Here is a 26,003-nt window from a genome sequence, read left to right as displayed (position 1 = left end):
ACTTGCGACTCCAGGAGTGGTAGCTACCCAGGCCCCAAATGTTCATATTATTTAATGCATTGCAAACTAACACAAACTTATTCATAGTTATTTCACGATACCTTATGCATTTATAATGTTAATAAACACAACCTTATTGTAAAGTGTTACCAATTGTTTTTTTTGTTTTTTTATTTATCTTTTATTTTATTTTTATTGTGGATCAGTGTTTTGTCTTTTTTCCAGTAAAAAGGTCTAAGCATCCTTTAAACAAATCAAAATTGTGCATGATATTAAGACTTGTTGTCAAAGACTATATACCTCGAATTTAGATTTTCCAGTCTTTTGTTAGATTTATATTTAAAAAAAAAAAAAAAAAAAAAAAAAAGGTAAAACAAGAAAAAGAGATAGATTCTAATGAGAGAAAAAAGTAAACTTTATTTAAACTTTAATAAACTTTAAATAAGATATACTGTAAAAAAAAAAAAAAAAGAAAAAAAAAGAAAAAGAGACTGCAGAGAGATATAAGAGATATAAAACTAGAACAGCCATGTAGGAAATCGGTTGCAATGGACAATTACACAGTTTAGTGTTCATTATACAAAACTATATGACAGAAGAATGCTGCAATTGTCCAATCAGAATCAAGTGTTCTAGAGAGCTATTCAAATATTTAAAAAATATTTTATAGAAAATTAAAAACACTTATTTTATAAGTGGACTTCAACTTATTTTATATTTTGTAAATTATTATATTATATTATATTATATTATATTATATTATATTATATTATATTATAGGCCAAGAAAACCAACAAATAAAAGAATAAAATAACAAAATAAAAACTGCTATTAATATAAAATCAGCTATTATATAATCCTCCTCTATATAACTCCATACTCTTAAATAATGTGCTATGGAAAAGCTTTTATTTTTTATGTTTACTATTTATTTATTTATGCATGCCTTTAGAGGGTGAAAAGGGATGTGGGGTCAAGAAATGACCTGAGCTGGATTCAAACGTGGGTCGCCACCATACAAGCGGCACTGTTCAGTAAACCACAACATGTGCAAGGCCATGTCTACAACATTAAAAAAAGCATTTTCATTACGTTTATAATTCGGCAGAAAAGTGTCTCTGACATTTCTATTTTTATCGAACAGCAACGCTCACCTGCGTGAACTCATTCACAACTGCCTCTGGTGTGTCTCCAACCAGGATGTAGAAGTCCAAAACTCCTCCAATGGTTCGATAGGTTATGGCTGGAGCAGGCTGTATTGTTACCTCTGCATGCAGAAGTGAACAGACAGACATAAACAACTTAAATTGCTATAATTGTCTAACCTTTAATAAAAGCAGTCACTCTACATGAAAACACTCTGAAACACATTGAAACACACTGCACAGGCTGTGCACAGACATTACAAATCATGTTATGAAAAATGATGGCTTTAACCCATGGCAAAGCATATGTTTATGTCCAGCGATATGCAAAAATGCCATCACAATCACAAAACTAAGCTTTTGAAGAGTGCCTGGTGCGTTTCTTTACCCATAGCATTGCTGTTCATGAGGAAAACGCCAAAGGATTTGCCGCTCTCATCTTCCAGACACGTGAAGAAGGGATGGTGGCCGTACAGGTTGTGTGTACCCTGGGGTAAGTGACAAGAAGAGGTGTTTAGGCAATTAGGTTTTTACAGTGGGAAATTTCATTCAGTTTATGGAGGCGGTTTGGGGAAGCTACTTTAAAACAAGACATACAGAACAAATGTTTGATATATGTGTTGTTTTGTGACTCACGCCATTGGGAAAAGCAGCTCTTGTAAAGATCGGCCAGGTTTTCCAGTTGGTGTCGTGGCGGAAGTTTTGATGGACGTGCTCTCCAAGTCCATAAATGTTGTGAGAGGGAAGTTTAGCAGAGAGCTGGAGATATTGATCAGCAAAAACCAGTGGCCCCATGGTTGTGTCAAACCTGACAGAGAAAGAGAGAGAGGAGATATGTTATACAGATGACCAGGTTTAACATTTTATTGGTGAATTTCACAAAAACTTTTTTAAGATTCTGCCTAGGTTACATTTTACCCCGAATATACAGTATAGAGTATACACCATGTGTGTGTGTGTGTGTAATATATATATATATATATATATATATATACACTACTGTTCAAAAGTTTGGGGTCACTTGCCTGAAATGTTTCTCATGATCTTAAAAATCTTTTGATCTGAAGGCGTATGCTTAAATGTTTGAAATTAGTTTTGTAGACAAAAATATAATTGTGCTACCATATTAATTTATTTAATTACAAAACTAAAATTGTATTAAAAAAAAAAAAAAAAAAAGTTTTTGAAATGGATGACTTGGACTGAATAATAAAGAAAAGCAGCCAATAAGTGCCCAACATAGATGAGAACTCCTTCAATACTGTTTAAAAAACATCCCAGGGTGACACCTCAAGAATTCGGTTGAGAAAAAGTCAAGAGTACATTTCTGCAAATTCTAGGCAAAGGGTGACTACTTTGAAGATGCTAAAAACACAGTTTTGATTTATTTTGGATTTTGTTTAGTCACAACATAATTCCCATAGTTCCATTTATGTTATTCCATAGTTGTGATGACTTTACTATTATTCTAAAATGTGAAAAAAAAAAAATAAAAAATAATAATAATAAATAAATAAAATAAAGAATGAGTAAGTAATCCTAAACTTTTGAATGGTAGTGTATATATACTGTACAGTATATATATATATATATATATATATATATATATATATATATATATATATATATATATATATATATATATATACAGTATATTCAGAGGTGGGTAGTAATGCACTACATTTACTCTGTTACATTTACTTCAGTAAAAAAAAAAAAAATAGTTTAGAGTAGGTTTAAAAGTGTGTACTTTTTACTCTCACTCAAGCAAATTTCTAATGAAAAAAAATTACTTTTACTTTGTTACAATGGGTGGCATTCCTGTTGTTACATTACTGGGTTTAATTTTAATTAATGCGTAATTTGAAAGATTATTGAGTGGGACTTTAATGACAGCGGAAGTTCACACAGCTGCGCTCGCTGTCACAGACAGTCACTCAAGCCGAGTCCATCACTACTGCAGCATCAATCTCTTCAATCTAAATGAAACACTTTCTTTGCTCCGCACAGTGCCTTCATTTAACACCAAGACAAGCTGATATTTCAAGAATAAAATTGCAGCTCCAAATTAAGGCAGCACATTGAGGTAAGCTGTGGCTCTAATGCTAACTTGGGCTTTTCTGTGACATGGTGATGGTCATTTGCAGGGTGATTCTGTAAATATGGGCTCTCCCATGCCATCCCAGATATGTATGACTTTCTTTCATCTGCTGAACACAAATTAAGATTTTTTAGAAGAATATTTCAGCTCTGTAGGTCAGTACAATGCAAGTGAATAGGTGCCAACATTTTAAAGCTCAACAAAATCACATAAAGCAGCATAAAAGTAATCCATAAGACTCTAGTGGTTAAAACAATATCTTTAGAAGTGATATGGTAGGTGTAGATGAGAAACATATTATTTTCACATTCTTCTTCTTGTGTTTTTGGTGATTCGCATTCTTTTCTACATATCGCCCCCTGCTAGCAAAAAATTACAAATACTGATCTGTTTCTCACCCACACCTATCGTATCACTTCTGAAGATTTTGATTTAACTACTGGAGTCTTATGGATTACTTTTATGCTGCTTTTATGTGCTTTTTGGAGCATCCAAATTTTGGCACATATTCACTTGCATTGTACTGACCTACAGAGCTGAAATATTCTTCTAAAAATCTTACTTTGTGTTCTGCAGCAGAAAGAAAGCCATACATATCTGGGATGGCATGAGGGTGAGTAAATTTTGAGAGAATTTTCATTTTTAGGTTAACTATCCCTTTAAAATGATAGTTCAGCCATAATTTAATATTCTGTCATCATTTCCCTATCCTCATGTTGTTCCAAACCTGTGTGACCTTCTGTATTCTGTGGAACACAAAAGATGTTAGACAAAATGTTAGGGACTGACAGTCTCGGTCACCATTCACTTTCAAAATATGGAGAAAAAAAACACATTCACTGAAAGTAAATTGTGATCAAGGCTAACATTCTGTCTAATATCTACTTATTGTTTTGCATGGAAGAAAGAAAGTCATATAGGTTTGGATCAACATGATGGTGAATAATGACAGAATTTCAATTAATAATAATAATAATAATAATTATGTAATACATGTTAAATGTTTATTATGTAATGGAATGTTGCAAGTTAACGTCCATTATGTCATTTGTGAAAGTAATGAGTTACTCACTACATGAATAACTCTTTTAATTGGATACTTTCTTACTCTTACTCAAGTAATTATTTATGTAAGTACTTTTACTTCTACTTGAGTAATATTTTTTTTAAGTAATTGTACTTTTACTTGAGTACAGTTTTTGGCTACTCTACCCACCTCTGAGTATATCTATCTATCTATCTATCTATCTATCTATCTATCTATATACACAGTATATTAATATATTAATATAATATACTAATATTAATTGTGCCATTATTTTCATGTTGTTTTATTTCCCATTTAGGGTCATTTAGCAATTCCCATTATTTTCAATGGTTATTCTCAATAGATTATTATAGCTATAATGTAGTATTTTTTAGGGCATTGCAACAAATACTACAATAAAGCATAAATACTAATAAACTCAGCAAAAAAAGAAACGTCCCTTTTTCAGGACACTGTATTTTAAAGATCATTTTGTAAAAATCCAAATAACTTTACAGATCTTTATTGTAAGAGTTTAAACAATGTTTTCCATGTTTGTTCAATGAACCATAAACAATTAATGAACATGCACCTGTGGAACAGTCGTTAAGACACTAACAGCTTACAGATGGTAGGCAATTAAGATCACAGTTATAAAAACTTAAGACACTAAAGAGACCTTTCTACTGACTCTGAAAAACACCAAAAGAAAGAAGCCCAAGGTCCCTGCTCATCTGGGTGAATGTGCCATAGGCATGCTGCATGGAGGCAAATGTGGCCAGGGCAATAAACTGCAACTGTGAGACGCCTAAGACAGCGCTACAAGGAGACAAGAAGGACAGCTGATCGTCTTTGCAGTGGCAGACAATGTGTAAAAACACCTGCACAGGATCGGTACATCCGAATATCACACCTGCGGGACAGGTACAGGATAGCAACAACAACTGCCCGAGTTACACCAAGAACGCACAATCCCTCCATCAGTGCTCAGACTGTCCGCAATAGGCTGAGAGAGGCTGGACTGAGGGCTTGTAGGCCTATTGTAAGGCAGGTCCTTACCAGACATCACCGACAACAACGTCGCTTATGGGCACAAACCCACCTTTGCTGGACCAGACAGGACTGGCAAAAAGTGCTCTTCACTGACGAGTCACAGTTTTGTCTCACCAGGGGTGATGGTCGGACTCGCGTTTATCGTCGAAGGAATGAGCATTACACTGAGGCCTATACTCTGGAGTGGGATCGATTTGGAGGTGGATGGTCCGTCATGGTCTGGGGTGGTGTGTCACAGCATCATCGGACTGAGCTTGTTGTCATTGCAGGCAATCTGCAATGCTGTGCGTTACAGGGAAGACATCCTCCTCCCTCATGTGGTACCCTTCCTGCAGGCTCATCCTGACATGACCCGCCAGTATGATAATGCAACCAGCCATACTGCTCATTCTATGCATGATTTCCTGCAAGACAGGAATGTCAATGTTCTGCCATGGCCAGCGAAGAGCCCGGATCGCAATCCCATTGAGCACGTCTGGGACCTGTTGGATGAGGGCTAGGGCCATTCCCCCCCAGAAATGTCTGGGAACTTGCAAGTGCCTTGTTGGAAGAGTGGGGTAACATCTCACAGCAAGAACTGGCAAATCTGGTGCAGTCCATGAGGAGGATATGCACTGCAGTACTTAATGCAGCTGGTGGCCACACCAGATACTGACTGTTACTTTTGTTCAGGGACACATTATTCTATTTCTGTTAGTCACATGTCTGTGAAACTTGTTCAGATTATGACTTAGTTGTTGAATCTGTTTATGTTCATACAAAAATGTACACATTTTAAGTTTGCTGAAAATAAAAGCAGTTGAAAGTGAAAGTGAAGTTTCTTTTTTGCTGAGTTTATAAATAATACATCTGTTTTTTTTTTTTTTTTTTTTTTGTGATTGCCCTTCATTTTGGTCAAAGAAAAATCTAAAATGTTTCTCTGCAGTCATGTTAGCAGTGCACTGAGCACAAAACGAGTAAGAATATGTAAAAAGGAAGAGAAAAGATGAATGGCTCCCCTGAAGCAGGACTCACAGGATTTTTTTTGGAGATGTTCTCCAAACTCTCAGTCCAAATGGCTTATGCAGCAGCTCCAATTCATATTTTAGTGGTCTTGTGGGGGTGCTGGAAGGGGGTTTCACATGCTCATGAGGAACCTCATACCTGGCGTTGTTTGCATCAGTGATCTGGCAGACAAAACGAGAGCTATTTGCCGTTATAAACATGTTTACACTGATGTGGTGGATTCATGTGTTAACATCTGAAACAAACTGTCATTATTTGGTGTAAAAATATTATTTCATATGTATCACAAACAAAAATATTTTAAAGGGTCAGATTTAGTAGAAAAAGCTTCCAAAAGACCCCACAAATTGGTTTGACAAGTTTCTGTCCCGGTATTGACATATTTCCTATTGGGCTATATATTCAAGGGCCCAAAAAAGAAAATACTCTTTAGTTAATTTCACAGTATGGTTGCCAACATGTTGGCATACAAATACTGGATGCTTGAGCAGTTTAAGCACTTTAGAATGGGGGTCCCCCTCAAGAGTTTCCCCATTCGTTTTGCCCAAAATATGGGACGTTCCAGCTAATACGGGGCAGTTGGCAATCTTTTTCTATTTTACCCGTTTCTTGTGAACAATATTTGCTAGTTGATATTGCTAGTGCAAGGCAGCTAGTATTAGGGGGTGGAATATTCTCATTCTAGAGAGTATTTTAATGGGCAAAAATTTGAACATGCAAGATTCATCAATATTTTTGTCCCGTCTTCCCGGAAGAGAAAAACTGTCAATTTAAAGTGCATAACTCTGCTAAAAGTTTGTTTTGTCAACTTTTAGGGGTACACTTGCACAAACCTCAAAGCTAGCCTCAAAGCTGAGTGTACACAAACCTTAAATCGAAGGCGGTTTTCTGTCTGCATGTCAGCATGGAAGTTCAGCTCTTCAATATCAGCTCCAAACAGAGATGGAGAGCCCATTCTCTTCAACTTGGCCTCAATATCTACAGCAAAACAAAATTTTTCATGAGGAAAAGGATTTTTGAATTGTCTGTTCAACTTACATGGTCAAATGCACAATTTTCAGATTACTGTAACATATGCTGGAACTGCTGACAATGATGGCAATGACGAAGACGTGAAGATGAAGAACCCAAGTGCAGTTTATTTACAGATGTGGAATCCCAAAACCCTGACTACAAACGTGAACTAAACGTAAACATGAACTTGACTATAACATGACTTGACCATAAACATGACTTGACTATAAACATACCCATTCACATTCATCATATTCAATACTTGACAACTAGACAAAGAAAACACGAGGGCTTAAATACAAGACATGGGAGAACATAAACCAATGAACAAACAGAACTCATAACAAGCTAATTAAACAATAAACCAATGAAAACATGACACATGAACATGGAGGGAAAACAGAAGTCACATGACAAGGGAAACAGGAACACATGACATGAAACAGGAACTAGAATTTCAAAATAAAAGACATGAATCAACAAAATACACCTGACATATCCCCCCCCCCCACTAAGGGGTGGCTCCTGACACCCCAACACATAAACAAAACACGTAAAACATGACATAAATTCAAAGTTCTGTAGGGAGCTGGGGGGGGGGGGTGTCTTGAGGTATGGGGCGTGGCATGGCGAGAAAGGGCGAGGGGCATGGGACCAAGGCAAAGTCCGTGGGGGGTGGAGCCATGAGAGGCTCGAGGGGCGGAGCCATGGAAGGTGGAGCTGTGAGAGGCTTGAGGGGCGGAGCCATGGAACGTGGTGCCCGGAGAGTAGCCGAAGACTCGAAGGGCCAGGGTGGAGCCGATGGCAGGGAGGACCAAGGCGGTGCTGGAGGCTCGGAGGAGCAAGGCGGAGCTGAGGGATTGGAAGACTGAGGTGGAGCTGGCGGGACTGAGGACCAAGGTGGAGCCGTAGGGAAGGATGTCCCCGGTGAAGCTGACAGATCGGAGGGACGAGGCGCAGCCAGAGGATCGGAGAGCCAAAGCGGAGCCAGGTGACCGACAGACCAAGGAGGAGCCGGAGGGACGAGGGACCCCGGCACAGCCGACAGGCTGAAGGACCGTAGTGGAGCCGAGGGACAGCCGAGCTGAGGCAATGTCGAGGGACCGACAGGCCAAGGCGAAGTCCAGTGCTCAGAGGGTCCAGGCGGGATCGGAGGGCCGAAAGTTCGCCTTGCCTGCTCAGGAGAACTAAGGGTGGGTATAAGGGTGGGAACCATCTCCAGGTCCCACTGCTCAGGTGTGGCTGTGACATGGCATGGAGCAGGCTGAGGCGTTGCGGTGACGTGGCATGGAGCAGGCTGAGGCGTTGCTGTGACGTGGCATGGAGCAGGCTGAGGCGTTGCTGTGACGTGGCATGGAGCAGGCTGAGGCGTTGCGGTGACGTGGCATGGAGCAGGCTGAGGCGTTGCGGTGACGTGGCATGGAGCAGGCTGAGGCGTTGCTGTGACGTGGCATGGAGCAGGCTGAGGCGTTGCTGTGACGTGGCATGGAGCAGGCTGAGGCGTTGCTGTGACGTGGCATGGAGCAGGCTGAGGCGTTGCTGTGACGTGGCATGGAGCAGGCTGAGGCGTTGCTGTGACGTGGCATGGAGCAGGCTGAGGCGTTGCTGTGACGTGGCATGGAGCAGGCTGAGGCGTTGCTGTGACGTGGCATGGAGCAGGCTGAGGCGTTGCGGTGACGTGGCATGGAGCAGGCTGAGGCGTTGCTGTGACGTGGCATGGAGCAGGCTGAGGCGTTGCTGTGACGTGGCATGGAGCAGGCTGAAGCGTTGCTGTGACGTGGCACTCTGGCTTGGCGGCAGCCATGTCGTGGAACTCTGGCTCGGCAGCGGCCATGACGTGGAACTCTGGCTCGGCAGCGGCCATGACGTGGAACTCTGGCTCGGCAGCGGCCATGACGTGGAACTCTGGCTCGGCAGCGGCCATGACGTGGAACTCTGGCTCGGCAGCGGCCATGACGTGGCAGGACTCTGGCTCGGCAGCGGCCATGACGTGGAACTCTGGCTCGGCAGCGGCCATGACGTGGAACTCTGGCTCGGCAGCGGCCATGACGTGGAACTCTGGCTCGGCAGCGGCCATGACGTGGAACTCTGGCTCGGCATCCGCCTCCCCCACAGTGAACGGGGAACCGATGAACCGTAGGGCGAGGTCGATATATTGAGCCAGGCTGAGGGAACTGCGACCGCCAGGCATCAAAAAAGAAATGGACTCATTCAGACCAAATCTAAAACAGTCTTTGAGGGCAACCTCATTAAAGTCCACCTGGCTGGCTAGACCGCAGAAGTCCTCAACATAGTCCTCCAGGGGACGATTCCCCTGACGTAGGCACAGAAGTAAAACTGCTGGATTCATGGTTGGTCTAGTATTCTGTAACGTATGCTGGAACTGCTGACGATGATGGCAATGACGAAGACGTGAAGATGAAGAACCCAAGTGCAGTTTATTTACAGATGTGGAATCCCAAAACCCTGACTACAAACGTGAACTTAACGTAAACATGAACTTGACTATAACATAACTTGACCTAACATGACTTGACTATAAACATGACTTGACTATAAACATACCCATTCACATTCATCACATTCAATACTTGACAATTAGACAATGAAAACATGAGGGCTTAAATACAAGACATGGGAGAACATAAACCAATGAACAAACAGAACTCACAACAAGCTAATTAAACAATAAACCAATGAAAACATGACACATGAACATGGAGGGAAAACAGAAATCGCATGACAAGGGAAACAGGAACACATGACATGAAACAGGAACTAGAATTTCAAAATAAAAGACATGAATCAACAAAATACACCTGACAATTACACTGGAAACTAGGTTTGTCCATTTTCTGAAGAAAATGTGAGTGGTGTTTGCCTCTGCAAAACTTGGAGTCGTAAGGAAAGGTTGTTCAGGAATTGTCACCAGGTTAACACTGTATGATTGCTAAAGCGTTATGGGTGGTTGCTTACTGAACCAAGTCAAAACTGGCCCAACCCCCAAGTCTATATGATATTCTGGTGTTCCTAGATATGGCTCAGGTCCCTCTTTCAATGTTAATGTAAAGTCCATAGCACGAACGGTGCAAGGTGAATTACACACCAAAGTTTACTAAGGTTTAGGGGTTTGTTCAAATCTCATATCCTACGTATGAGCAATAATAATGGTGATGCTTGCCTTAGTAAACATAAAACGTCCTTTCAAACCTTGAAAAATGTATTCTTGAAATGTATGCCTCATTGAATAGAATAGAATCTTTATTGGCACACAACCAGGACCAGTGCAATTTGTTTCCATGATTTTCACACAATGTTGCCATATAGCAGTTCCATGAACTTATAACAAGGATAATTCCCATAATGAAACCTTGCCCAAGGGCACAATGGTGATATCCACCAAGCCACACCACTCTCAACATTAAAATAACCATTAAATAACTCAATCAAGAGAGGCAATATAAAGTCTTATTTAAAACTCCATTTGATCATAATGTTTTATGACAGTATCTCCACAGGTACAGGCCGAACTCACGTGTGTTATCAGGTTTGTTCATGCTGACCACAGTGTAGCCGTGGTTTTTAGAGAAGAAGCACCAGGGGACATTTATCTCATCCAAGGGACTCCAACAGCATCCTCTGTCCAAACATTTTTGCTAAAGGACACGCAAAAAGAAACCAGCAATCAGGTTTATAAATATGCATTTGGCAGACACTTTTATCCAAAGCGAATGCATTTGGAAAAAATGAAAAGATACTTTATATTAGTACATGTGTTCCTATAGATTCAAACCCATGACCTGGGCATTGCTAACATTATACTTGGATTTTAAGTTTACCTGGGAAGCGCCTGCATCCGGAAAACAGTCCACTCTCTCTGCAAGAGGAATGTTGGGGCATTCCGGGGTGATGTTATTGTTTAAATCTGTCCCTGACTCTAAATTTGTGGACAAATGGACATATAGCAAATTAGCATTGTGATATGCTTTACAGACAACCCAACAACACTATAGAGTGTGAATATAGGAATGAACTTGGATTGGTAAAAAACAAAACAAACAAACAAACAAACTATATATAAAATTGATATTTCAGGCTTTAAAATCTGATTAGATAAGCCACAATCAAAACCAGTAAAGCTGAAATATATACACATGTGGCTGCACATCATTTATAGTCTTACATAATTAAAAATATAATATATTAAGTTGTTTAGCAAATGTAAACAGTCATTATCTGATTATAATAATTCCTAAATATAATTATTTATGGGACTTTGGTGTCCTTTATCATTTTGCTGTTGGCGCCATTCCTTAAAACCAACGAGCTCCATTTTTTTTTTTGGCACTAACAACATGGTAAAATCACCGTATTACACACTGCAGTAATCATTTTCATACTGAGTATTTTACATTTTGTTAGATATATCTAGAAAAAAGGTAAAATGTAATATGTAATTTTGCTTCTATAGTACATTAATCTTGTTTTAAGTATATATAGACACGACAAATCAACAATGCTCAATATTTAGTAATATGATTTTTTTACAATGCAGCTTCACGTGGCTTATCGCTTCATTTCATATATGATAAATATACAAGGTTAGCATTCTTCAAATGTGCATATTACAGAATCACACAAATATAACTGTGATCATTTATCAGTGTGTAACCCTCAATGAGTTCAGATTAGGGCTGAGTACATACAATCATATATCAATATATCGCGATTGTATTTCTCACGATATTGCAAAATGTTTTAGATCCTTTATCAGGTTGTTAAGTGAATTGCCCAAATAAGCACAATAAGGTGTGGTACTGGATTAAAGCAAAGCATTTTGGGTAAGAGAGATTGAAGCTGATCATGCAATTTCACTCTTTCTTGTGCTTTTGCCGCAGTTTCAATTGCAATCAAATTAGGATATTGTGATGCATCGCAATGTATCGAATCATAACGTGTTGCGATATGTATTGCAATGTGAGGCTGCTAAGCCCTAGTTCATACACAGTCTGACTGCCAGTTTATGCATTACATTCTATTATTATTATTATCGTAGTAACGTGCCACACGCAATGTGTTCGAAAAGTGTACTTGTTTGTTTTGTAACCTGATCTCCATCAGTGCCCTGTTCCTCTAAAACAAAGTCGTCTGAAACTAAAGAGACTCTTCCCTCCCAGACCAGTTGTCCTGGGCTCAATTTGTTGCTTTTAAATATAAACCACTTGCCCAACATCAAGGCAGTAAATTAAAATTGAGAGTGACAGCTGTCATAACAAGCATGTCCGAGCGAGCTTGATTCGCTCGTCCCCACATGTGCCATTCACCGATGCTGTTGTCTACTCTCTGCTTTTGGATTTCTTTCTGCTGAGTGTCCTTGATAACTATCAGGGCGACCGTATTCTTTATGCTTTAGTGGAACATCAGAGACTCGCATTTCTCACTGTCTTTGACTGTGTTTTTGTCTATAATAAACTGCTCTTTGGGAATTGGAGTCGCACAGGATAATATTTCTACCCTCAGTCTACAACGAACACTATTTTGAGGTAATAATTTGTGTTTGATATCTCTGTTAAACATTAGATGGGTCATTCCTACTATGCAGTACATTTTTATGTCCTAATCATATACTATATATCTTTAATAGAAGAAATATTCCAAAAGTCTTTTTTTCTCCCTCTCTCTAATTTGAATATTGAACATATGACATAATTGTGGGGAAATAAAAGCAGAAACATTAAGTATTGGCAATGGATTTGATAAATGATGTGATATTTTGTGGTTATAGTTGGAATGCTCCACTCTAAATCATTCCATACTCTTTAATACAACAACAGAAATCATTAAGGTAGAATAATATAAAAATTTCAAAAGATGGTTAAAAGACTTTTGTAGGATAATTAGCTTGTTATGTTCCACATTTGTAAGTTGGATAAAGGTGTCTGCTGAATAACTAAATGTAAATGTATACTTTAGCTCTTTATTTCTGTTCTGTAAGGTTTCATCCTTTTAGTTTATATAGATGTGTGCGTGTGTGTGTGTGTGTGTGTGTGTGTATGTGTGTGTGTGGGCGGATTTGGGTGGTATACAAGGAAATGTTTTTAGGTTACAAACTGGTAATTACAAGGGTATTATGCTATAAATGTGGTTTATGAGGACATTTATTGTCCCCATAATTCAAATCACTTAAAAAAATGCAGCAAAGTGTATTTTTGAAAATGTAAAAATACTTACAATGAGCTAGCATAGCATAGCATTTTTTTTTTTTTTTTTTGTGAGGGTTAGGTTTAGGGGTAGGTTAGGAGATAGAATCTGTAGTTTGTACAGTATAAAAATCATGTCTATGGAGAGTCCTCATAAGGATAGCTGCACCAACATGTGTGTGTGTGTGTGTGTGTGTGTGTGTGTGTGTGTGTGTGTGTGTGTGTGTGTGTGTGTGACCTAGTCACCCAGACAAGTTGTAGATGCACAACCATGCTAAAACCATGGTGGAACCCTGTTATACATTATTGGCATATTTTTACATACCCCCTTTGATGACTGCTGACTCTCCAAGGGCAAGGACAACAACCAATGCAAACATCACCATCAAGGTCACCTCTAACCCTGAGAAGTGATGCTTTCCCATCTGATCAATACAAAGAGACTGTGTAAACAACCATAAACATCATATTATTCATTCATTCCTCCATATCATGACATGCACATGCATGCCCTTGTATGACTCTGTGTATAAAATCCCCAAACTAATGTTCAAAAGATTTCCACTTGTGCTGTATAATCTCATGTTCCACCATCGAGTTTAAAGGCATGAAACATCCCCCAATATCGATGCTGACTACTGAAAACAGGACAAGACTGAAGATTGAACATGAACAACTGTAATGCATCCTTTGTCAGAATTCAGCATTAAATCTGTTCATATTTTATCTTCTGTCTTGTTTATCTTCTCTATTTTATGAAATATCTCATGCATGTTTTGCTAGAGTTTTCAGGTATATATTTGCCAGGGATATATAAGGAATACAACCTAAACTTTATATCATCTTCCCTACCTTGCATTATTTCAACCCATTGTCTCTTTCAACAAAACATTGGATTTTGGAGGTTTTTAAACAATGATTGTTCACTTCACAAAAAGCAATCTGTCCTTCTTTCACTTTAAAAAGAACAAATAATTTTTTTTTTTTTTAAACTTGAGAAGTTAAATTCATTTCATATTCAAGCAATTTAGGAAGACAACATAGTACTATCATTATCTAATATCTGAATAATTGTTCTTTGCTTTCATTTTGGTGAACAATTCAATGTTCTTGTATGCAGCTTGCATTGACCTCTCAATTAAAATAAATCCCTAATAATAATATTTGTGTGTGTATATATCACTATTACTACAACAACAACAATAATGAAAAAAATAAATAAAAAAAAAATAGCTATAATTGTGGTGTATTTGTCTTACCTTTTTTGTCCTTTATTCCTTCTTTCTTATTCAGTCTTTGTGTGTGTTTGAGTCAGAACAAGTCAGAGGACACTACAGAAGACAAGAGATGGACCATCTGTCTTATGTAGCAAAGGAATGGATTAAAAAAAAAAAAAAAAAAAAAAGTGGGTGTATTTTACAGTTTTACAACTGTAACTTTGTGATATTAGATGTGTATCTTCCAAAGGTCGGGGTTATGGAAGGGTACTGCTCAAGACAAGTGTCTTTGTGTCCCACTCAGGAATCATTCACAGATGATTACTAAACCAGATGTTATTCTGCATGTAGTGCTGCTTGTTTATGTAAGGCATGACAAAGCATTTCTTCTGTGTTGAGGTTGCAAGCCTGATCTTATCCATATTCACCCAAAATTACTGTAACAGAGACATAAATACTAAATGACTATATCAGTGCTATTTATCACTACATTTTATAATTCCTTGTGCTGTTTTTACCTGTTGAATGAATTTCTCCCCCTGCCCTGCGAGCAGTTTCAGAATGTCTTTGGTCTCACATCTGTGTTGAACGAAAACCATTTTGCAAAACATCTACTATTTTAAGAAAAAAATATATTGCATGAACTCTTTCAAAATGCTTCAAAAGAAGCAATTGGTTTCTTGAGGTGTTCAGATTTAAGCTTGAAATGTGTCATTTCATTTCAATTATGTATTGGAAAGGAGCTTAGAGATATACAATGATTCACCAGGCTAATAAGTACATTTTAATGAAGTAATTACATGTGTCATTTGTGGGGGTCTTTAAAACTTTATTAAGTTGGATTGTTTTATAATCAGAGGATTGACTTTTGACCTGAGACAAGTGAGACGTGTGAGTGAGTGGCATCAAACGTTAATGTCTCAGGAGACTGAAATAAGTTGATACAAATTGACTAAAGTTTGACAAGACAGAGAGACAGAGAGACACACAGACAGACAGACAGACAGGCAGACAGATGATAGATAGATAGATAGATAGATAGATAGGTAGATAGATAGATAGACAGACAGATAGATAGATAGATAGATAGATAGATAGATAGATAGATAGATAGACAGATAGATAGATAGACTGACTGATTCAACAATTCTACACAGAAGGATTTAAATACAGAATCTTCACTGACTTTCTTCTGAGCTATAAAGTGATTCGGACTGGTGCCAGCAAGTCTGGGTGTCACATTTGGGAAATCTTAACTGCTGTAAACAGTGGGGAATCTTGTGAAAGGCACAGTGAAGCTCATCTGTCTTTGTTGTTAATCAGGTAAACCCCCAAACTAACTCATCTCATGACTGGCCATTTGCTGAGGGACTAAACCTTGTAAACCTAGTGTTCTTCAATATAACTAACTCTCCACATTTAAAACTATTATACTAATCATTAGGCATGTTTCCAGCTCACCAGCTCACATGAAGCTTCATTCATGAACAGTTGACATGGACCTTGGCCTTTTCTATTTCACTACAGTCCAAGTACACAGACGTGTAGGATTATACTACAAATATGGACAAATGCATCCTATGCAGATGATAACCCTGACCATTATATATTTCATAATGTGTAATGTATTATCCGTGTTAAAACTAAAAAACGAATTAGTAGTACGTTTTATCATGCATTATAACTGAATTATAACTGTAATTTAATAAGAAAGTACAAGTTTTGTATGTAATTGATTGTCTCTCAAATTCAAGAATGATGGTGTGAAGTATTTTCGGGTTATTTGCAGTTATAATTTTCTTAAGAAATTCATGATTAAAATGTTCACTTTTTGAGCGGGAAACTGACAAACCTTAGAACAAAGGCCACAAATTAATTATCTTGAGGGGAAGACACTTCGACCATGGGTCCTCTGAAAAGCAGCCTCTAATTGGCTTAGAGCCTCTTTGGGGTATTAACAAACCGGATGGGTTAAAAGACCAGCCTGGACAACCCCCACAAGTTCTTTTCTTGCTCATTTCCTCTTCAGCTCCTCATCCTCCGTGCACTTGCCCTCATGGCTTGCAGCCTTGCCCCGGCACCCCTCAAGTTCCATGCAATGTAGAAGACCAGGAAGGCTCAGAGTAAAGCTTTGAGGAAGCCCTTCTCTTCTCTATGCTACGACACACACACATGACGTGAGTCGCAAGTCTTCCATGCGGAAGGCCTCGCTTCAATGCCCACCTCATCACCCATTGACATAACAGACAACAGACATCCACGATCTTAACAAAGGTCCAAAACATCGACTGAACGACCAGAACTTTCTACAAAGAGCCAAAGAATCAAACATTGCAAGAAAATGCAAGTACATCTCCAGACTTTGCTGAAAGTGCTGGTGTCTCTTTAATATAATTTGAGTTACCTGAAATCGAGTTAGACTGAGTTAAGTATCAATGGTTCTCAAGGCATTGTCTACAGACTACATATAGTTCATTTTCTCTGTATAGATCATTTCCAGTCAAGCTACTCTGTTAACTTTACTCACCAACCTGTTTCATGTTTATATGTGTTAGATTAGTTTTATGTTTAGATTATCAATAAAGTCTTGTTTGTGTTCAAAGTTAATTTGACTGTGGTATATTTTGATAAATAATCTTGTCACTTGATTTTTTCAAAGATCTGGCCCTAAAGCTATACCTACACTATTTGTGATATTATTTTCAAAAAGCCATGAGAATAATATTACTCCAATAATGAATGAATCATAATTCCCTTATTAAAGCTAATTCCTTACAATAGAAATTGTGAGCGGATACAACAAGACATTGTATTACTATTTTAATGGTGGAGAATTTTATTCAGACAAATAATCTAATTAATTGTCCTTTATCTTTCTTATAATGGTTGTCGAACACTGTTCCATTATAAATTTCCCTACATAATGATGGAGGTAAATGGGCACTTTAACCAATACCGTGTACATTTATATGACCAAATACCCTACATTACTGGCATAGACATGCGGACAGTTTAATTTAATTCCTAACACACATACTGTTCCCTACAGACTATTCACAGTAAGACCAGGAGAACATGTGATAAGAAAATGTCTGTAAACCCTGTAATCTGGTAAACGCTGTAATGCTGGTAAATCTCAGATTTTATCACACAGTTAATCATGTTAACACATAAAGGGCTGTATTTTCATAAGTGCTCAAAGAGCAGTGCTACGCACAAAGACCGTGTGTTATGTCTCATCCAATATCCATGAGAGTGCTAATTCTAAGTGCAATTGCCAGCGCAATGCGCAAGTGGGCATCTGTGGGTGTATGCACGCAAACTGTGGGTTTATTGTATGTGAAGTGGCACAAAGGCGCAATTTGCTATTTTATTGAGAAATAGGTCATTGCGCCAAGATGTTTCAGAGCCACATCTGTTTTCAGTGAAAAAAAATAAATAATGGAGCAAATTTTGTCCCTGATAAAAAATAAAATTAAAATAAAAATTACAAAAAAATCACATGTGGCTTCAAAATTCACGTTTGAGTTATGAAAGTGTGTAATATATGTTCTAGAACAAAACGTCCATGTATCTAGAAGTAATGTTTACCACAGATCTTATTTTACTTATAAGTTGGAAAATCTATTATAAAACCCCATAGGAAAATCCTGAGGGAACCCATGGCAAATTAGACTTCCGGGTTCGCCTACAAATTTACGTCACGGCTGAACAGCTCTCAAGTGGGCCGGTGGAAGAAGTTGGATAAGGTAAAATGTTTGGATTTGGTATGATTTTTTTGACCACTTCGATATTTAGATTAGGTTTTCTTTTCATTGGAAGTGTATTTGAATTTAGAAATATTTTTGGATGAACTTTTTTGTGTTTAAATATATAAATTACATTTTTCAAAATCAAAATTGAATGGTAGTAGTGAAGTGTATGCCGATACAATCATTGTTAATACTTTGTGTGTCAGTAGGTGAAAATGATTAATAATACTTACATTCTCTATGTAAGTCTACATCTAATCCTGAACCACATTTTCCATACGTACAAAAGGAGTGCTCTCAAAAATAGTGATTATATTTTGTTGCTGTACTTTTAAATCTATGTATTTTAACATTTATGTGTCAGGTTCCTGCACTCTATTTAAGTCTTTTCTTCAGTGTTGGGACATAGCACCTGTGTTTTGTTTTTTTTGTTTTTTTTTTTTTGTCTTGTGTATCAAGTGTCAGGATCATGCCATCATGTGCTGTGTGAGTGCACATGGCTTTGGTGTGTTTTCTCATTGCCATTTGCACTCATGTCAGCCCAGTCTTTAGTGAGACCCCGCCCCCTTGTTTACCAAGCTACTTTGTTATTTTTTCCACCTGCCCTCCTCATTACCCTCCTTATTTCCTTCCCTTTATATTCCCCTTGTTTGTGCTTGTCTGTGTTGGTTTATTGTCATCTCTCCAGATTTGGGTCCAGTGCTTCCTGTCTGATTTTCTTTTCCTTGGTTTGTTTATCCAGTTCTTTTTTTTTTTTTTTTTTTTTGGTTTTGCTCCATTGTGGGTCTTTTGTTTTCTCAGACAACTTGGCTGTAGTCTGGGCAACCACTGTTTTGTACCCAGCTTTGTTTTTTCATTAATAAAAGTTTTTTGGTTTGCACTCTGGTCTGCACCTGGGTTTTTCTGTACCTGAACATGACATTATGGACTGGCACCATTTACAGTATGTGCCTTACTGTAACCATGACTTGCAATATTTATTTCTTTATTTTCTATAAACAGGGGATGAGTCAAAATTATTTTTTGTGGTAATCAAAATTATGTCAAAATGCAGTCGATTGATCTTAAATGTATTAAACCTGGAACACTGCAAAAACATGAGCTAGTGTTGCAGAACATGAGCTAGTCGTAGATAGCTTCTTAGCTCCATAGTGTAGATTGAGAGCTTGACCAGAGCTCAATCCAGTCACTAAATTCACCTCCCCCTAACCACCCCCTTGTTTACCCTGAAAGGGTATAATTTCACTCTATCACTTCTACAGCAAGTATTACATAAAGGGGCTTAGCTTGAGCAGTAGTGTCAATTTCTCGTTGTAGAACTCGAAATTGAAGCAAACTCTAATAGCTCACTTTAACCCTACTGTAAAACACTTGGCCATGAGGATCCCGCTGCAATTAGAACTACTGCTCACAGCATTATACTTTTTTCTCAAGCTAGCACAATGAGCTAGCATAGCGTTTTTCCAGATGTGCCTGTATGACCATGGTCAGGCTTTGATGGCCACATCAGGTTAAGAGCAATGCAAGCAGCTATCACAGCTAAGAGCAGGTCCCAAACTGAAGGAATCAATACCTCGGATTGAATTGCCAGTTCTAGTTTCAGGTACCAGAATTGGATTGGAACTGCAGGTCCATGTGTGAGTGAACAGGTTTGGAGAAATAAATGCAGAACAAAAGTAAAGGACAGAGCTTGTATGGCAAGCCGAATTGACTTTTAATCCTACGCAGAAAATGAATCATAGATATAAACAATTAAATTTTCACTATTTAAAACTTTATTCTTGAAATCAGGAATGAAATTACTAGTGCTCAATTTTGACATCAGTAAATACATTTGCACTAGTAAAAATGTTAATTCCTGATATGTTGAATGATCTCATCACTCCCAGAACTACTCATTATTTATATCAAAAACACAATTTCAGACTTCTATGATTAATTCTAATTAGTTGAAATTCCAATTGTGCAGCAATGCACGTCTTTTAAGTAAAAATTAAAGTATATCTTGAATATATTATAAATTTTACTATTAAAAGTACATAGCTGATATGTATATTTGGAATTTCATCTAGTAAAAAATATATTAAATATATATTTAATTGGAAGTGAATGGCAGATAATTGTGAAATTCCACTAGTTGAAATGCAATTAAAGATAAAGAATTAAGGTTTTTACTAATTGAAATACAGTTTTTGATATCAAGAATTCGTATTTCTGTGAGAGATGACACCATTTTTAATAAATAATTAACTTTTTAGTGAAATAGTGAAAATACAATTGATAATAATGATGATATGATAATAGTATATATTATTGCTATAAAGACATTACACTTACATTTTTTGTTGTTATATACAGTTACTGACTTACAACTAAAATAATAATTTTTAAGTGCATTACTTGGGTTACACATTTACTAACATAGTATTATTTATGTAAAATACATTTCAAACATGAAATATGTTCATATATACATCTGTTTGCGTTTCTTTAACAGCTGCAGGGTCACTAAAGCATCACTGCAAATGAGTGTGTGACTTGTGTGCGACCATAAACAAGGAAGAAACATAGGCATTTTTCTATTCGCTTAATGTAAAAAAACTAAAACTTGTCTTTGAAAAGTATTTATTTGTAGTGGATTACTTTTTGAGTAACTTACCAAACACTGCATATAATAATAATGAGAGTAACTGAAAGAATGAACAAATGCGCTTACACGACCAATATGTCATTAAATTCTCTGACTTCAGCTTTAATTTGACCTGCCAACACCTAAAACACCCTCTTATCTCTGATTATGCTATAATAATAATGTGTGCCCAAACATGTGTGATGTAAAATACAATTGGCAAGCCATAAACCGTTTCATGTTGCAACATTTGATCTTGAACTTTTTACCATAATAATTCTGCAATTAATCAGATCAAATTTACACAAGTGTGGCTTTATCTGGCCTTTATGAGTGAAATAAAGTGATCTGGTACTTTTGATAGAAAGACAGAGAGAGAATGCAGAGTTAATAATTACCAGACAGAATGTCACTGAGGTGAAGGCTGGGGTGGGCAAAAGTTGTGCACGGTGGACTCTGCACATGAGAAGATATTTATGGCCAAAGAGTTCATTGACAATAGTAAAGGAGATAATTACAGAAAATGCATATAGAAGTAAAATACCTTCAATTATTTTTACACTAATGCACTTCATGTAACTTATACACATATAGTGTGTACTTTTTGAAAGATGTGTTTATTTGTTTTAGCAAAAGACATGTAATTAATTATGCTTCATATTATGTGTGTGTGTGTGTGTGTGTGTGTGTGTGTGTGTGTGTTTGTGTGTGGGCAGGTTTGGGTGGTTTACGAGGACATTTTTTTAGGTTACAAACTGATAATAACAAGGGTATTATGCTATAAATGTGGTTTATGAGGACATTTCTAGTGTACCCATAATTCAAATTGCTTAAAAAAACAAAACATACTAAACGAGGTTTTTTTGAAAATGTTAAAATGCAGAATGTTTTTTTGTGAGCGTTAGGGGTAGGGTTATGGTTAGGGAATAGAATCTATAGTTAGTACAGTATAAAAATCATTATGTCTATGGGGACTCCTCATAAGGATAGCCACACCAACGTGTGTGTGTGTGTGTGTGTGTGTGTGTGTGTGTTATTCGTACAACTAAAACCGATAACATTGTTTGTGAGTGTGAAGGGTCCAAAATAACTTTATAAAACCAGATTTAACTAAATTCGGATTTAATGAGCCACATATACATATATATTTGTAGAATGTTATTTTATTTCTATTTGATGTGTTTACAATGTTATTTAAGAATGTAGCATCAAAACAGTGCTATATATATATATATACACACGCACACACACACACACACACACTACCATTCAAAAGTTTAGGGTCACTTACTCATTCTTTCTTTATTTTATTTTATTTTATTTTATTTTATTTATTTATTTATTTCACATTTTAGAATAATAGTAAAGTCATCACAACTATGGAATAATAGAAATGGAAATATGAGAATTATGTTGTGACTAAAAAATCCAAAATAAATCAAAACTATGTTATATTTTAGCATCTTCAAAGTGGCCACACTTTGCCTAGATTTTGCAGAAATGTACTCTTGGCATTTTCTTAACCAACTTCTTAAGGTATCACCTGGGATGCTTAGTGGCTGCTTTTCTTAATTATTAAGTCATCCATTTCAAAAACTTATATATATATATATATATATAATTATTATTTATTTTATTTATTTTTTGCTGTGACTTTTAGGTAAACACCCTTTGTGCATATTAAATTAGTTGAAATGTTTACTGCCAATGTTTGTAGTTGTTTTTGTTGTCAGGTCCAATATAGTTTGCATTGATGCATCCTTCAATAACATCTTTGCAAAGCCTGCACTATACGTTCATAAACAATACCAAAATTAGCTGAATAAACTGTTGAGATCAGAATGAAATGATAAGGGACCTTGTTTAAAATGAACTTGTTTCTAACGTTGGGATTCTTTAGATGGAAATGCAGAGCAGTAGGTGCTACACACAGACAGGAACAACACAAGGCAAACTTTCACACATTTTACCCTTATCATTTGTTCAATAAGGAACTTCTCCTATCACTCTCTCTCTATCTCTCTCTCTCTCTCTCTCTCTCTCTCTAGATAGGCCAGGTAAGCATGATTTTTATATACCGATTTGTTCTTCTTGTGTTGTACCCTCCTGATAAAAAAGGTTAGGTCAATGTAGTCTAATTTATTTAGTTGTTAAAATTAGATATTAAACACTCACCTCTAATCTATAAGTTCCCTTTAGTTTTTGTGAGCCTCTGGTAGACCTAACTAGACAAAAAAAAAAAAAAAAGGAATGAAAGAAAACTTTGCAATAGAGGGATTCAGGTTTAATCAGATCTGCACAAGTGTAGGTAAAGTTATATAGGCTAATCTGAAATATTAGGCTCAACTGTACTCTGCTGTAATATTCAGAGAAAACAGAATAAGACTACTTCATGATCCACATTTTACTGGACAATCAAGACATTTTGTCTTGTCTTTGTAGAGCGGTTCTATAACCTTCAGATAACCACCAGATTGTGCAAAGTCAAATACAATGTTGCTGGTTTCTCATTATACCATATCCCACTGTAAACATCTCCTGTTTTTATCTTTGTCCCTCACAGGCAGCAACAAAATACAGGTCTCAAAACTTCTGAATAAAGTGGATCATTGTCTTCACATCTATCTCCACTCACACAGGGACACACAAGTGATCGTGTCACACATATGAGGTGAGAAATGATGCAGCAGTTGGTCTAATGAATCGTGGCGTGGTGTCTGTTGCTTGTCACTGAGAGGTGACTCATATACACCTCGTTCAGAGCAATTTGTTCTGATGTCATCAGAGCTTATCGTTACCCAATTCAGTGGCCTGCACTGTTAGAAAAGTGTGTACCTTTAGTGATACAACAGCTTGTCACCGGGGCAGTACTCACAAAGATGTACCCACTGTATGCTTTTAACAGCTTGTAAGTTATTAAGATGTACCCTTTAGGAACAGAAAAGGTACAAATACATTCTGATTGACATGTAAAGGGTACAGAGGGTGACAGGGTGTACCTTTGGAGAGACATCAGTCGACAACTGCATGGAGGCATTCTGAGACATGCAGAAACACATACACGTGTATGCAAACACAGCAGGGATTTTAGCTTTCTGATTCATCAAGAGTACAAAATCTACTGAACATATTTTGAACGAGTGACCTGAGCCAATTAGGGACCAGGATGGCATAAAGACTTGCATTGTAAGGACCAACAGAGCTTAGATATTTTTTTCTAAAAATCTTTGTTTGTGTTCTGCAAAATAAAGAAAGTCATACACATCTGGGATAGCAAGAGGGTAAGGAAATGTTTTTTGGGTGAACTATACTTTTAAGGGTGGGCTCTTTTGACCTGGGCCAGTAAGCAACAGCATAGCAACCACCCAAAACATATAAACCGTAAAGCAATGCATTAAAAATCACTCAGAAGACTGTAGCTACCGCATCACAACACCTTGACAACCACTCAGAGCATCCTTGCATCGTATCTGTGATTTCTGCACGTTAACACCACTGGCTGACACAGAACTGTGCAAACACTCTCAAATGCACATCAAAGGTATACCTCACTAAAATCCTGAGTTTTTCCTGAAATGAAAGACAAGTGAGGACAACTAGAGGAAGAGTGAAACAAATGGTAAGTGAAACACTTATACAGTACACGTGTGTGTGTGTGTGTGTGTGTGTGTGTGTGTGTGTGTGTGTGTGTGTGTGTGTGTGTGTGTGTGTGTGTGTGTGTGTGTATAGTTGGACCGACAGAGCCTGATCAGGCAGGCAGAGCACGACATCATCGGTGGGTGCCTTGTTGACCCCTCGGCCACAGGTTGCATCGGAAATGTTGGTGTTCTGCGTCCAAGCACTCTTCGAACAGCCTGCTGTCAGGATAAAGAGTGTGTGTGTGTGTGTGTGTGTGAGAGAGAGAGAGAGAGAGAGAGAGAGAGAGAGAGGGTGATGGCAGAGGAGGCCTGTCAGAATGAAAGGCCTGGAGTCACGAATCACCCCAGACAGATATGTTCACTGTTCACAGACTGATTCCATCAGGCAGAGAAGGAGCGAGAGACTGATAGGAAGAGAGCTAAATGACTGGGGCTAAAATATGGTCAGTTTAAGCCCCACATTTTAAAGGGATAGTTCATAAAAAAAATAATAAAATAAAAATAAAATAATATTCTGCAATCATTTACTCACACTCAGGTTGTTCAATGGAAAACAAAAGAGAAATTTTGAAGAACCTTTATGTAGCGCTTTTCCATAGAACAACAGTTCATGACCATGGCTGTCTCATCCATTTACAGACATCTGTGCTCTTTTATTTTCATGTCATATGGTTGAAATCCAAGCTAAAATTCATGGAATTTTTTTTTATTTTAAAAAAAGTACAACTCCTTCCATTCCAACCAGTTTAGATTCTTAATACATGATGGTTTCTACTTCAATAGGAAGTGAAACCCTTCAACTTATTAAGAGAAGCATTGCAAATGCTATAAGAAAAAAAAAAAAGAAAAAAAAAGATGGAAACATAAAACTAATTGTTGGTTATATGTATAGAATCAACATTATTTAAGTATATTGTAACATACAGTATACAGATATATACAAATATATAAGTAGTTTAAGGGTGTAAGGGAGACCGACTCGATTGCATCATTCATAGTGCGTCATAGAAGTGGACAGTCAATGCAGAGCTCTTTGGTGAGATTTGTGTGCCATGATTCTCTGATTGGTCGATTGCATCAAATTTGATCAAATATTAAACATGATTATTTTATGAATTAAGTTGAAATAATGCAGAGCAATGGCTTCAGCAGAAGAATATACCATTGATTAATAACCTCGGAGTTCCTGGTCATAATCAATACCCATATGGAAAAAAAAATA

General features: G+C 37.3%; 1 protein-coding gene across 2 annotated transcripts in view; it reads right to left on the bottom strand.

Annotated features, from left to right (window-relative positions):
• LOC127416901 (sucrase-isomaltase, intestinal-like) overlaps positions 1 to 14,890 on the bottom strand; it is a 70,432-nt gene extending 55,542 nt beyond the window's left edge. For both annotated transcript variants that reach the window (XM_051656493.1, XM_051656494.1), the window contains exons 1-9: positions 14,805 to 14,890; positions 13,871 to 13,988; positions 11,185 to 11,282; positions 10,881 to 11,001; positions 7,200 to 7,309; positions 6,341 to 6,492; positions 1,782 to 1,953; positions 1,534 to 1,633; positions 1,155 to 1,267 (exon numbers count right to left, since the gene is read on the bottom strand). In XM_051656493.1, the coding sequence (XP_051512453.1) occupies positions 1,155 to 1,267; positions 1,534 to 1,633; positions 1,782 to 1,953; positions 6,341 to 6,492; positions 7,200 to 7,309; positions 10,881 to 11,001; positions 11,185 to 11,282; positions 13,871 to 13,970 (966 nt within the window). In that variant the 5' untranslated portion in view covers positions 13,971 to 13,988; positions 14,805 to 14,890. The remainder of the gene's footprint in view (positions 1 to 1,154; positions 1,268 to 1,533; positions 1,634 to 1,781; positions 1,954 to 6,340; positions 6,493 to 7,199; positions 7,310 to 10,880; positions 11,002 to 11,184; positions 11,283 to 13,870; positions 13,989 to 14,804) is intronic.
• Positions 14,891 to 26,003: the final 11,113 nt, after the last annotated feature.

Source organism: Myxocyprinus asiaticus, chromosome 26 (assembly GCF_019703515.2).
Source record: "Myxocyprinus asiaticus isolate MX2 ecotype Aquarium Trade chromosome 26, UBuf_Myxa_2, whole genome shotgun sequence".
Lineage (NCBI taxonomy): Eukaryota > Metazoa > Chordata > Actinopteri > Cypriniformes > Catostomidae > Myxocyprinus > Myxocyprinus asiaticus.
Note: the sequence above shows the minus strand (reverse complement) of the source record. Positions and strands in the feature narration are given on the sequence as shown.